This window comes from Lolium rigidum, chromosome 7, assembly GCF_022539505.1.
Source record: "Lolium rigidum isolate FL_2022 chromosome 7, APGP_CSIRO_Lrig_0.1, whole genome shotgun sequence".
Classification (NCBI taxonomy): Eukaryota; Viridiplantae; Streptophyta; class Magnoliopsida; order Poales; family Poaceae; genus Lolium; species Lolium rigidum.
Genome location: NC_061514.1, coordinates 182663110 through 182677020, shown reverse-complemented (window position 1 = coordinate 182677020; position 13911 = coordinate 182663110). Strand labels below are relative to the sequence as shown.

Here is a 13911-nt window from a genome sequence, read left to right as displayed (position 1 = left end):
GTTTCAGATTTTGTTTTCTTTTCCAGAGAAATTCCGAAAGATTTTAGTTGGCGGGAACATTGCAATATGCGCGCCAAATGCTGGTGAAATCGGGCGCCAACTCGTTCCTCCTTCCCACGTCCCATCCATTAGGCCCACGCAGTTCTCGAGCCAACTTCCTCTAGATCCCTCCCACGCCGCCGCCCTTCTCCATCCCCGCCCATTCCCTTCAACTTCCTCCGATGCCGGCCGCCGTTCTCTAGCCTCCTCGATACCCAATCCCTAGCATCGAGAAAGCAAGCCAGCAGACCATGGACACGACCGAGCCCAAGCGGCCTCGACACGCGCCGGCCCCGGCGCCACGGACAATCGCCGACATGGCCCCGGAGATCCTCCTCCGCCTCCCGCCAGACGACCCCGCGTACCTCGCTCGCGCCGCCCTCGTCTGCAAACCATGGCGTCGCCTCCTCACCAGCAAGGCCTTCCTCGGCAGGTACCGCGCGTTCCATCGAACACCTCCCATGCTCGGCTTCGTCCTCAACCTGAAGGAGCACTCCGGCGGCATGACCCGCTTCTTCCCGACATCCACCTTCCGCCCCGCCGCCCCCGACCACCCCGGCACGAGCGTGCTCGACGCCCGCCATGGCCGCGTGCTCCTTAAAACCGCTATGGACGAGCTCCTCGTCGTCTGGGACCCTGTCACGGGCGAAGAGTGGAAGGTCCCCGAGGTGCCGGTCTTCGCGCTCGGCTTCAACGCGGCGGTGGTCTGCGCCGCTGCCGGCTGCGACCACCTCGACTGCCATGGCGGCCCCTTCCGTGTCGCCTTCGTGGGCTCTGACGACCACGGTATCACGTTCGCGTGCACCTACTCCTCCGAGGCCGGTGCGTGGAGCCAGCGAATTGTGATTCAGGAGCCGGCGTTCGTCAACGCTCGGCCTAGCGTTCTTGTGGGGAACACAGTCTACTTCACCTGCGATCCGCACATCAACTTCAAGATCATCGGGTACAACATTGTCGCGCAGGAACTCACGGTGATCTGGCCACCGTCCCAGCACGAGTACTACTCTTGCACTGTCATCGTGAAAGCTGAGGATGGCACACTGGGATTCGCCGGCGTGCGGACGGAGATCTGGGGTGGCCAGCTGGGGTGCGCCAGGCTATACCTGTGGTCGATGAAGACCAATCCAGACGGAGGTATGGAATGGGTGCAGCGCAGAGTTATACAGAACAAAACGATGCTCCGCACTCGCGGCCTCTCGAATCCACCTGAGGTCGTTGGCTTCGCCGATGGCCCCGGTCTCATTTTCGTGAGGGCAGGTAACACAGTGTTCTCCATGGAGCTCAAGTCAGGCCATGTCCGTAAGGTATACATCTGCAGGTCAAGAAACTATGAAGTCATTGTAGTTCCCTACATGAGCTTCTACACTCCAGGTACATATTATGTATGTCTGCTTGGTTGTGAATTGTGATATGTGCATAATTGCAATGTTGTATGCACCTAGCTGCTGCAAGCAAAAATAAGAAGGAAAATGCAACTTCTGAATATTTAGTCAAATTGTGGAAGGGGGCAATCTTATATGCATCTGGTTGCCCCTACTGGCTAATTTTGTTTGTTTCAGCCTCTTCTTCTGGAACATGTTTAAATAAAATAGTTCTTGTCAATTCTCGAAGTTAGCTTAGATGTGATTGGAGTAGTGTCAATGTTCTAGGTTTCACACCTCATTAGTTCGAACGAAGAACTATAGCATATTAACATGGTTATAAGCATAATCAACTGAATCTTTTCAGGTCATGCTATGGGCAGACTGCCATCGCCATGAGTACTCACAGTCATCCAGTATCATGCGCCTACTGCTGTTGGCTTGCTGTGAAGATGAAGCCAAGTATTTTGCTTTCAGTTGGACTGTTTAAGTAGGTAGGCACTAGGCATGAAGTAAATTGCCATTGTCAATGTTGGTATGTTATGTTGCCGGTGTGGCAGTTAAAAAAGGAGATGAGTTGCTTTGTAACCATGGTCAGTTTAGTATGTTCTCTTTGCAGTTGGGAAGTTTAAGCAAGACAATGATACTATTCAATTAGTAATTCTCTTTCAATCGTCTGGGATTTACATTCGTGTTTTCTTGGTGTAAAGTAGTGGCTTAAGCCTTTATGGCATGACTGAAAGCGTATATTCAGATTCAACGCGCAATGGTGCTATTATACCGAACAGATTGCAGATGTTTACTGGCAACCACATGATCCAAATCTGGAGCGAATACTTTGGGAAACATCGACTTGCAACAGCTCTTTGCAGAGCTGCATCACGCTGATAAGCTGTCATGTGAAGCTCTTTACAAATGTTTTGGTGATGAATGCCAGGGCGACGAACCAAATTAACTAGTAATACTAACAGCAGAATGCATGATTGAACAAAGAAAGTCTAATACTTACATCAGAACTCCCCCTTTGAAATGGTATTTCTGGTATGTGATTGGTATCATCTTCATCTCTGACTGTTGATCTATCGCTATTAGCGTTTTTGTTTTTGTTTTGCGAGGACACTGTTATCGTTTGTTTCTCAGCCTTAGTAGTTTACACCACGCTACCAAGACAGCACTTTAGATTGCATCTCCACTCATGAAATCATGCACAAGGCTGTATCTCGATCACAATTTAATCTTCTTTCATGGGACGGATGAAACAACATATATTATTGTCTCTTTGCAGAACCACGACAACAATGGTGTCTTACTTTTAGTTTCTCTCTGATGGATCTCGTGTGTGTGATTTGCTTGATCGATGGTATGATGAAGAGAGGCGTGTGTATGTAGGATGTAGGGTGCATGTTCTTGTATGAGGGAGGAGCCGCAACAGCGAGCTAATCCATATCCGAGTTCTATTTCTGTAGGCTGAAATTCGTAAGGAAACCAGGCTGTGTGTCTTCGTGCTGGCAAAGAGTTCACTCCAATTGTTGGTGATTCTGATACTAGAAACCCATACATTACTACAGTAATCTATGTGTTTTGGTTTAGTTCTCATTCCGTGGACACGGTTGTCCAATCAGCGGCTTCAGCCTTTAGCCTCACTGCGCCATGTTGTTCTTACACTGAACAAATTGCAGAATTTATGGGACGACCATCACGCCATGTGAGCCAAATTTGTAATACTTTGGGAAATATTTGTTGGGCATCAGCGCTTTGCGGAGTGTCATCATTCATGAACCAGATGAGCTGTCATCTGAATCTTCTTGTTCCTTTAGTAGCTCCGTTAAATTTTGACAGAATGGTTCCTGGATCTTTTTCTTTCCCTGACGGATATGCTTCATATTTTCTAGTAATTTTCACTTAGTTACATTCTTTATCCCGAAGATCTGCATTTCTTGTTGGAGGACAGGAAAAGATTGGAATTGTACTGCAGAATGCACGATCAAACGAAAAAAGAGAAATATTTTCAGCATAATTGCACCCACGAGATATGGTAAAAATAGATGAGAACCAGGGCAGGGCAGAAAAGTTAATACCAAATTGGTCACAATTACCAAATTCTGCCAACCATAAAGAACACCTCAGCGTACATAAACCTCCTGGATCTGTAGCCCGGCGACATGGAACCGCCCCGCTGCGCCGACTACGTCCTGAAGCTGCCGCACGACCTGATCGAAGAGATCCTCATCCGACTCCCGCCGTTGGAGCCCTCGTACCTCGTCCGCGCCTCCCTTGTCTGCAAGCCATGGCGTCGCCTCATCTCCAGCCCCAGCTTCCTCCGCCGCTACCGCGTGTTACATCGAACGCCTCCCATGCTGGGCGTCATCCATACGGGCGGCGAGCTCAGCGACCACGACTCAAGGTTCGTTCCAACCACCTCGCGCTCCCCCATCGAACCCTGCTACCTCAAGTGGTGGCCCCTCGACTGCCGCCATGGCCGTGCCCTTTTCTCCAACAATTTGTGCTTCATCGATGGCTTCAGCCTCGTCGTCTGGGACCCCATGACGGACGGTCGCCGTGGGCTGCACGAGCCTGGCATTCCCTACACGCGCAGCACTGCTGCGGTTCTCTGCGCCGCGGGGGACGGCTGCGACCATCTCGCCTGCCAGGGCGGACCCTTCCTCGTGGTCTTCGTGGGCACCGACCACAGGGAGGATATAGCACGGGCGTGTGTTTACTCGTCGGAGACCGGCGAGTGGAGTGCGCCGGCCTCTGTCCAACTCAACTGCGACGTCGATATTAAGCCCAGTGTCCTCGTCGGAGGCGCGGTCTACTTCCTCTGTTCCTGCAGCCACGAGATCATTCGGTACGACCTGGCCAAGCAGGTCCTAACGGTCGTCGATCGGCCACCGGAAGAGTACGACGACATCGTCCTGGTGGCGGCGGAGGACGGTGGGCTGGCACTCGCCTGCCTGGACGACGGCGTGCATCCTGACTGTAACGGCATCTACGTGTGGTCCAAGGAGGCTGTGGGGTGGGTGCGGCGTGGAGGGGTCATCGACATTCGCAGCATGCTCATCCCACCCCAAGATCGCGTGCACGCGCTCTGTCTGCTCGGCTCCGCGGAGGGCACAGACTCCGTCTTGTTGGACACCGACCATGGCGTCTTTGCCGTCAATCTTAGGTCGGGGGAAGTAGGCAAGAAAGTTTGCGAGAGGGGAAGCTTCTATGCTATCTTCCCATACATGAGCTTCTGCACCCCAGGTGTGCTCTCAGACTCTCACCCTTAGATGGGTTCTTAATTATGATTACTCTAACAAGTTGCATTTTCAAAAATTCCTCTACCAAGTTGCATTTTTAAAATTAATATGATGCCTTGATCTATGTTTCCAATTTGATATGAGGTATTATTAATTTTTTATTTATGTTTTCACATTAATCACTCCATATAAACATTAGGCTAATTTTATGCTCCCGGATAATGAGTAATTGTTCTCCTTGCTCTCTTATCATGGTTCCAGATCGTATAAGAGATAGATTGCCATTGCATCCAGGGAGGCAGGGACACAAACTCGTAGTTACTAGCTGATGCTGCTGGGAATTCGAAAAAAATGCGAAGGTAATAATGCACTTGGTTACATGTGCTTGGTTATATATGTGGCTTGATTACTTTTGGTCAATTCACACTTAATTAACCTGGCTATCTAGAACTTAAGATAACAGCTCGTGTATATATTTTTTTTACATGGAGTGAACATCTATTGGACATCTTACAACTTTGAAAATTTATAACAATTTTTTTTTTGAAATATAAATTTATAACAATTGATCACAAATCCTATGTTAATCAATTTGCTTCTCGAGAAGTAACAAAAAAAAAACTCATTCCTAAGACTGGGAACATGTTCAGGGCTGAGCTTGAGTTTCTTTTGAATTTAAGTGTGCAAAACTTTTCATGTGGATTATCGACTGAGCCACCTTATGTGGCTATTGGTACTACAAACCAGAAACTTCTTTCCCTAATGCTTGGAAGAACTAAGTTTGGCACATTGGTCTTGCCAAACCTCAAAATCCGTGACTCCTTTTTTTAAACTCGGTTACAAATCCCCATGCTGGTCGACGGTCTCTAGGCTCCATGAACCATGGGCTTGTCAAGGGAAGCAACCAGCCAAAACATGGACATGCCCATGTCGAAACAAACTCTCCACATGGCCCTAGAGATCCTCCTCCTCCTCCCACCAGATGACCCCACTTGCCTCGTGCGCGCTTCCGTCGTATGTTGGCTCTGGCGCTGCCTCCTCGCCAGCCCGGCCTACCTTAGAAGCTATCGAGCATTCCATCAAACACCTCCCTTGCTGGGATTTATCCTCAATTTGAAGGGGCACTTTGACGACATGGCTAGGTTTTTCCCAAGGCATCCGTCTAATATATGTACAAATTATTTGACATCATATTTCTAAAAGTGTTCAGTCATAATGTAAATAATTATTTTTGATGCTTTTATGGTCGAAGTAGCATTAAGTCTGATTTGATTTTTCCACCGCTCGTAATAATAAAAAATAGCAACTCATGAGTTCACTTACGCCACTATCGTTGTACCTTCACAAATTTATTGTTATGGTAACACTTCTATCAGGGTGACATCAAGTAGTCATGCCATCCAAATTTACCATTAGACGGATGTTTATATATATTCGCATCTAGATAAAACTAGAAAGTTTTTCTAGAAATGAAGAGAGTACTACTACCTAAAAGCCACGGTACTAAATTATATTTAACCATGGAACTACAAATATTGACAAAAATTAGCAAATGTATCGAGGGCCCAAAATTTTAGGTCCGCCCCGGGCCCTTGAAATTTCAGGACCGGCTCTGGTTTTTTCCGACATCCTCCTTCTGCCCTGCTGCTGGAGGGGGTTGACACGAGCTTGTGGTGGTAGTGGCAGAGGCATCGTTGTGAGAGGAAGTGCTCTTGGAATTGTAGAGAAATCAGAATGACACACTTCCTATACGACTCCAACACTCCTTCCTGCAACAATGAGGTTCATGGCACTATCGAGATCGATAGGTTGATGTAAAACAACATCAATGCTGATGTCGCGATGCAGCCCATCAATGAAGTGTGTGACACAATATCATGGTCCCTATGAATTATGATGTGCAATTAAGTTGTGCATTAGTTCATTGAATTTAGAAGCATATTTACCGACATTTGACACAATTTGTTAAACATGCATAGGTGGTGTTGAAAATCTGCTCGGCCAAACTGAGCATAAATAGAGGCAGTGAAATCCTTCCACATCAGAAACAGAGATGCGCCTCTAATGACTGCAACCACGATAAAGCCCCATAAATGAAATAAATCGCTGCATAATTCACTTATGTTTCGGGGTGCATCACACAACGGCGATTTTTTTAATAATACGAAATTATTATTTATTTTCAAGAGTAGCATGCGTTTTCAAAAAATTCCAATTTTGTGACTCGATCGGTCAGGTGCAAACCGATCAGTCAGCTAAAGGCCGATCAATCAACTAGAGGCTGATGGGGCATGTCATGCACTCTTCCATGCAGGTGCTAATTAGCCGGGGCATGTATGCACTAGCACGGTGCATGTGTGCTAATTAGAGCATCTCCACCCGTGGCCTTAAATAGACGCCGGTAGTGTGGCGCCGGCACTGTCGTATGGGGGTCGCCTGCATCTCGGCCTCCTTCTCCCACTATTTCTTCTTCGCCGATGGAAGTGGTGGCGAGGCGTTCTCCTTCTTGACGTGGGAGCGGCGGCCCGACCCCGTTGTCCGACGAGCCGGAGCAGAGGACGCGCGCCTCACCTCATCGCGGACGACGACGCCTCCGGAAGGAGGCGTGGCCGAGCACGTGCGCACGACGGCAGTCGACGATCTAGTGCGTGAGCTTCCGGACGCCGCGGTCCTCTCCGGCGGCCTCTGCAGGGTAGGCGCCAGCGCCATGCAGGCTCCCTGCGGGAAGTACACCGGCTCCCGATGCCCGCGGACGCGCGGACGGAAGCCGTACTGGTGGAGCATGTCGTCGATGGAGCGGCCGTACCACCAGGCACGGCAGCCGACGTTGTTGAAGCGGCCGCCCGAGAGGTTGTCCGTCCGCGCGACCTCGACCGCCCGCTCGTGTTCGAAGCGCCCTACCCAGGACGGGCTTTCGAGGGCGTTCTCCCGCAGGTTCCTCTCCTACGGCGTCATCTCGGCCCACCGTTCCCTGGCGAGGGCCCGCGTCTATGGTCCTGGCGGTGGCGCGCCGGTGGGGTTTTAACGGAGGTGGCGGACGCGCATTGAAGGCGCGTTGGTAAGTTAGGTGGACGCCGCGTGGCCAATCGCCATCCTCGCCGTTTGGGTTTCCGCGCGGGAGGCCATTAACGCCGATGAACAACCTCCCCGCGTTGTTTTCGATGCAAACCGCCGCGTTCTCTCGCTGACAAGGCGCCCCCACCCGCGAAAATCGTCGTTCCGCGAGGCGCCAGCGCGCCTGATTCGCGCCCTTGGCGATGGGGCCGGCACGGGGTTGCCGACGATTCTATTGGGCGCGCCGGTGCGAATCCATTTTCGCTCCCGGCCCTCAAATCTCTATCGGGACCGCTATCGGAGGCGCCGATGGAGATGCATATGCTCTTAGGGCATCTCCAACGGCGCGACGCAAACGGACGCTGAGCGACCGTTTGCGTCCGCCGTGACTGAAAATGCATCTGGCACCACCTCCAGCGGCACGACGCAAAGTGACTGGGCCGTCCGCAGAGACGCAAACCAGGCGCGGCAGGTGTGCGTCTCTGCGGACGCGGAAAGTGTCCGCTCGTGTCTCCACTGGGCTCGCCTGGCAGCCATCGCTAGCGCTTCCGCGTCTGCGCCGCAACCTTCGTCGCGGGCCTGTCGGAGGATGAAGCCCTTCGACTGGCGCTCCAGGACTCGGCCGCGCCACAACCGCCACCACAGCCGAACCCCTGGGCTCCTCCACCGCCGCATCCCTGGGCGCCTCCACCGCCGAAACAGCCACAACCACCCCCGACGCAAACGGACGCGCCGATTTCGACCATTTCAGCCGACGTAAACGGACGCACGCGAACATTTCCGGACGCTAAAAATGCATCGTGCCGCTGGAGATGCCCTAATCAGCTGGAGCATGCATGCATTAGTCTATGCGGGTGCTAATAAGCCGGAGCATGCATGCAGCTAGTAGGTGCAGATGTGTTAATCAACTGGGCCATGCCGGCAGTAGTACGATACAGTAGTCGGCCCCGTTAGCTGACCGATCGGCAGCTAGCTGACATGGGCAGCAGCAGCCGACACCCTATCGGTCCACGTCTGACCGATCGGTCAACAGCTGACCGATCAAGTCATAAAACTGAAATTTTAAAAAAACACGCGCTACTTCTGCAAATAAATGATAAGTTCGTATTATTTTAAAAAAAATCGCCATCACACAAAGCTAGAAATATGCATCACACTTGAGAGGCCACGTGTGAGTAACTCAGACGAATCGTAACTGGGGCAAGGGTGTTAAACATACCCTTGGCCAAGGTCCCAACCGATAGGACACTGATGTGGTCACCCCTTTGGTTCGACGCCTAGTTGTGGACGGATTGCTCATAGCTGTCGCCACCAGTTCCTTCACACATTCCCTAGTACCGGTTATGGCGGGCTTCGGTGGTGTTGCCAATGTTGCTTCAGCCAAGAGGTGAAGGAGAGATAGTGGATCTCGTCGTGGTGATGTAGAGGATGAGGCTGTTTGTTAATGTCAATGAAGCGCGCACGTAAGAGACGAGAGAGCCTGAACCTCTCCACTTATACCCATCTACAGTAAGATAAGGCGATTTGTGCACCCACCCGCTTTGACCACCTCGCTGTCGTCGATCCCCTCGATCCCTTGCCTTCGGCGGCTGCTCCAGCGGCGGGAGGTTGGGGGATCGACGGATCACAGTGTGTACATAATGTAGGTAGGTTGTTGTAGGGTGGCTGCCGGTGGCGCTGAGGAGGCGGTGGCATGGTCGGAGAGCCTTTTGAAGACGGCGGTCCTCTCCTCCGTTCTAGGTGCTGCGGTGGAGCTCTGGGGCGGATCTGCTGTCCCAAGCGCGTTCGCGGCTCGATGGATCTGCGGTGCGCTTTCCCCCCTCGCTGGTGTCCAAGTGATGGCGGAGCCGGTCGTCAGAGATCTTGACGGAGATGTTGCTATTGACCAAGCCGACAGCGTTCGTGGTGCAGGATGGAGGTGCTCTGGTGCCGAGGAATGTCAACTTCCTGGCTGTTTGGGGGCTCCTCCCAGCCAAGCTTGCAGTGGAGGAGTGGCGGTGGGATTCGCTGGCGTGACGTGCTGCTCGACGAAGACGACGCTGGGGCTAAGAAGGACCTTGTTGTAATTTTCTTTGTTTCCTGGCTTGTTTGTAAAACTCTTGGTTAATGGTATTAGTTCTGTTTGCGCAAAAAATGAAGCGCGCACGTAGATCGCTGACCTCGGCTCGCAGGAAATCTACCCGAGCGCTCCATCACCGGCTTATAATTGTGGAGATCTAGCACCGCTGGGTGCTTGTTGTCCAATTTGGAGTTCATGGACAATACAGACACCGTCATATCCACGAGTAACTGGGCTTACTCCTCCATGGAGGTTGCATTGCCGTGACGTGTGAAGATAATGGACCGGTACTTGCTGGCCAGATTGTCCGAGGGGATTTTCTTTAACGTTGGATCGGTGGCTCTGGGTACACGAATAGCCTAAAGCAAGACTTTATGGGGGATGAGAGAAACAAGGGAATTGATGAATAGAGCCGGCCGCTGTTAGGGTTCTAGTTTATCCACACCATCTTCGTGACTCTTCATTGGTCTTAAATAGCTTTTTTTTTCTTGAGAATAATTGGTCTTAAATAGCTGCCCTTGCCTTGAGCTTGGGCCGGGTTGCAATGGTAGTGTGGGTTGGGCCTCACTGTACGTTTCCTACGAGGACCGGAGGTCCATCTGGCGGCTGCTGATGACGTAGTCGAGGCAAATATGGTGGCTGCAGCTAGGTCACAGTGCATGACACTACTCCATGGACATCAAAGCCATGCAATGTCTGTAAGGTACACGCGTGCAGGGTAAGGAATTGTGCCTTTATGATACTTCCCTATCGGAGCTTCCGCACTCCACGTACAGATTATCAATGTCTGCCTGGTTGTGAATTATGATATGTGAATATTTGCAATGTCATTATATGTATCTAGTTGCTGCTAGCAAAATAAGAAAAGGAAAAGACTATTTCTGAATATTTGACATCCAAATTAACCACATAGCATTCTGGAAGATTGTAATCTCCTCTCATCTGTTTCTTATGGAAACTTGTTTGAAATTGTTATCGACGATTCTTAAATTTGGCTGATATTATTCAGAATGTTTCAAATTTTGGGATTTAATTTTTCATTAATGGACTGTAGAGCTAACACTAGTAGGAAAAGCCTCATCAGTGGCACACGAACATGTGCTTCTGTGGCGCACGGGAGGTGCGCCACAGAAACGTCGCCACAAAAATAAGGTTTCTGAGGCGCATCTGGCTGTGCGCCACAGAATTAAGGTTTCTGTGGCGCACTAGGTCCGGTGCGCCACATAAATAAGTAGTTCTGTGGCGCATGAGATGTAGCTGCGCCACAGAAATACGTGCGCCACAGAATTATGTTTTGGTGCGCCACAGAACAATCTACAGCTATACTCGATTTTGTGCTCCCTGGTGTATTATACAGGTTTTATACTGGTTTTATACACCGTATATAGGTTATATACTGATATAATATAGACAGATATAATATGGACATATATAATCATCACATCATCATCACATTACTTAGAGCCCGATCGAGTTATACATATAGCTCCATACAACTCATAATCCATGCAAATTAATTAAGTTCTCATCATCTCTAGATACAAACGAAGTGACACCGGCCGCCGAAATAGAGTACCGCCGCGACGATGGTCAGCAAGAGCGAGAGCACAAGGAAGGTCTTCATCTTGCTCTTGTTCGCTTGGTGCGCCCTCCACTTGGCAACCGCCTCGTGTCTAGTCGGGTACCCTTTGTAGCAGCTTGCCGCCGAACTTGTGCACCTGTTTCTTGCACTCCTCCCACTCCTCGTACACTCCCGGAACCCGCCCCTCGAACACGACGTAGTACGTCATCTCTATGGACACAAGGCATATTAGTATATAACGCAATGGAAAGAGTTAGAGGGTTCACATGCATACATATTCACAAGAATTAAAGCAAGGAAATAATAATAAACCTAAAAGACATATAGCATCGGTATCACATAAGTAATATGGTTCAACGATAACGACTACAATAGTAATTGAAGTCCAACAACGACGACCACCGTTTCGAGCAAATTAAGCAAGTTTAGTTTACAACACGGTACAAATTGTCCATCGATTCAAAGTAATGCTAGGCACACCGGCCTCGGTCAACGAGACGTCTTCTTGAGCGGCTCCGGGAACGGCTTGTACAAGTCCTTCGTCGTCCACGTCCTTCCATCACCCTGCCTATGTAGGTGTTCTTCGATATCCCTCTTAGGCAACGCTCTGACTGCGTGTAAGAGCCCTGATCCGTTGGATACATCTTGTAAGATAATTTCCGAGAGCTTTACTTGGATGCGATGGAAGTCTTCTCTAAGATCATCATCACCGATTTCCCCGACATTTTAATGGGGTCTCGCTTACTAGGTGGCAGAGACATCATCTCTGCATCCTCGACAAACCCTTTAAGGTGATGGAGGACATAGAAGGCCTCCTTAATGCTGCCAGTGGCTGCTTGATACAAGGGAAGTTGATCACGTGCTTGAACCCGATCTTTTTAGTGTCCGGCCTGATATATTGCCCATTCTTGTCAAAGGTGCCTCCATTTTTGGAGTAGCCAAGGATAGCCTCATCGAGAACACCCCTTATTCTCTTGTAGTCTTTCTTCGTCGTCGTACTCGACGAGTCGAAATACTGGGCTAGTGACCACTTTGGATCTAGGATGATGAGTGTGCGGTATTTGTCCCTGCTCAACACATGCAATTGAAATGGAATGTTGGAAATGATCGGCAATGGAAGAAATATATAAGAAAGCATAAGTTACGACGGCCGTGAGCGGATGTGTACTTACTCGGGGAAGACGAGGCGGAAGAATGGTGTTGCTCTCTTTGTGCATGAGCATGAAGTTCGGAGGTACCGCACCGCCTTGGTCCGTGTCCTTGAGCCGTCCTGGAGCTGGCTATCGCGCATGTAGTAGGGATCCGCTACCGCGATGTGGCGGGGTCTCTCTCGTTGATCTTCATCTGAAGATTGATCGCGTATAGGCGGACCAAGTTATAGTCGAGCCGTTTCGAGTGAAATAGATTGAAGACGTCCTCGAACGCTATGAAGAAGATCTCCGCGGGGTCTTCATTGACGAAGTTCTGGTCGGACGGGACCTTGACCGAGAACACCGGGTAATTTGGATCCTTTTCTTTAAGAAGGACGCTCTCTTGATAATGAATAGAGTGCTGCAAAGGGAGCATTGGTCCACTTGCGAGGTGTTCCATGTCCGGAGGCAGTATAGGTTTACTAGCTTCATGACACCGGGGCAAGCCATCCGGTGTAGGTGGTACCATGTCGTCGGCCCGGATCCTCTTAGGAGCAGGCTGGCTCGAAGATGCGCCCTTCTTGGCTCCTCTCTTCCTTGCCTTCTTCACCTGACCTACGGGGGTGCTGGTGGTGCCTGATGGTGGTGCTTCGGGTGCTCGGTGGTGCTTCCGAGGTCGCTAGGGTTGATTTGGGTGGCTCCCCGATGATCGTCTTACGCAGCGTGTTAGGGCTGAAAACGGTAGCGAGGCTTGACTTGAGCTGGATTGCCGGCCTCCGGAGGAGTGTCTTGAGAAAGACCCGTGAAGACCAGGCGCCGCTTCGTCATCGTAGGGGGACGACCAAGTTGATCGCCGTGTGTGCGGAAGGCTTGTTCATCCATAGGAGGCATGTACATATCTTGGCTGCAGGCGCCAGTGTTGATGTAGGCATCGATGTCATCATCATCATCTACATCGTTGCCAACAAGTGGCGCCATGTCCTGGACCTTAGGTGGTGGCGGTTGCGATGCCGCCGCTTGGCGTACCGTGCGTCTAGTTGACGGTCGTTGCGGTAGCGCTCCCAACAACTGTTCGTGGCGTGTGGTGGTGGCGGCGATCGCCGGTTCCTTCCGGGTGGCGGCGGCGACCGCCGGTTCCTTCAGGGTAGTGGGGGCGGCGACCGCCGTTTCCTTAAGGGTGTCGTCGGCGCTGGCGATCTTGGGCCGGATGATAGGGGAGGTGGCGCCGGTGCTTTTCTTAGCGCTCGGAAGACCCCCCCCGAACGAATCTGGTTCTTCGGCCCTTCATAACCCATGAGGTGCAATCCCCAAGGGGCAAAACGTCGCCTTCGTCTGTGCCCGGAGGTTGAAAGGGGGGCATGGCGTAGCGGTACTCCGGCACTACCATTACCAACTTGACCTTCGCCACGTCTTCCGCCAATCTAGCACCGTGCATAACGCGGGA

The 13911-nt window shown here is 50.9% G+C and overlaps 1 protein-coding gene across 1 annotated transcript; it reads left to right on the top strand.

Moving 5' to 3' along the window:
• Nucleotides 1-290: 290 nt before the first annotated feature.
• Nucleotides 291-1799, top strand: LOC124675394. The gene is made up of 2 exons (XM_047211471.1): nucleotides 291-1410; nucleotides 1768-1799. The coding sequence occupies exons 1-2, from the start codon at nucleotides 291-293 to the stop codon at nucleotides 1797-1799; spliced, it is 1152 nt and encodes a 383-aa protein (XP_047067427.1).
• Nucleotides 1800-13911: the final 12112 nt, after the last annotated feature.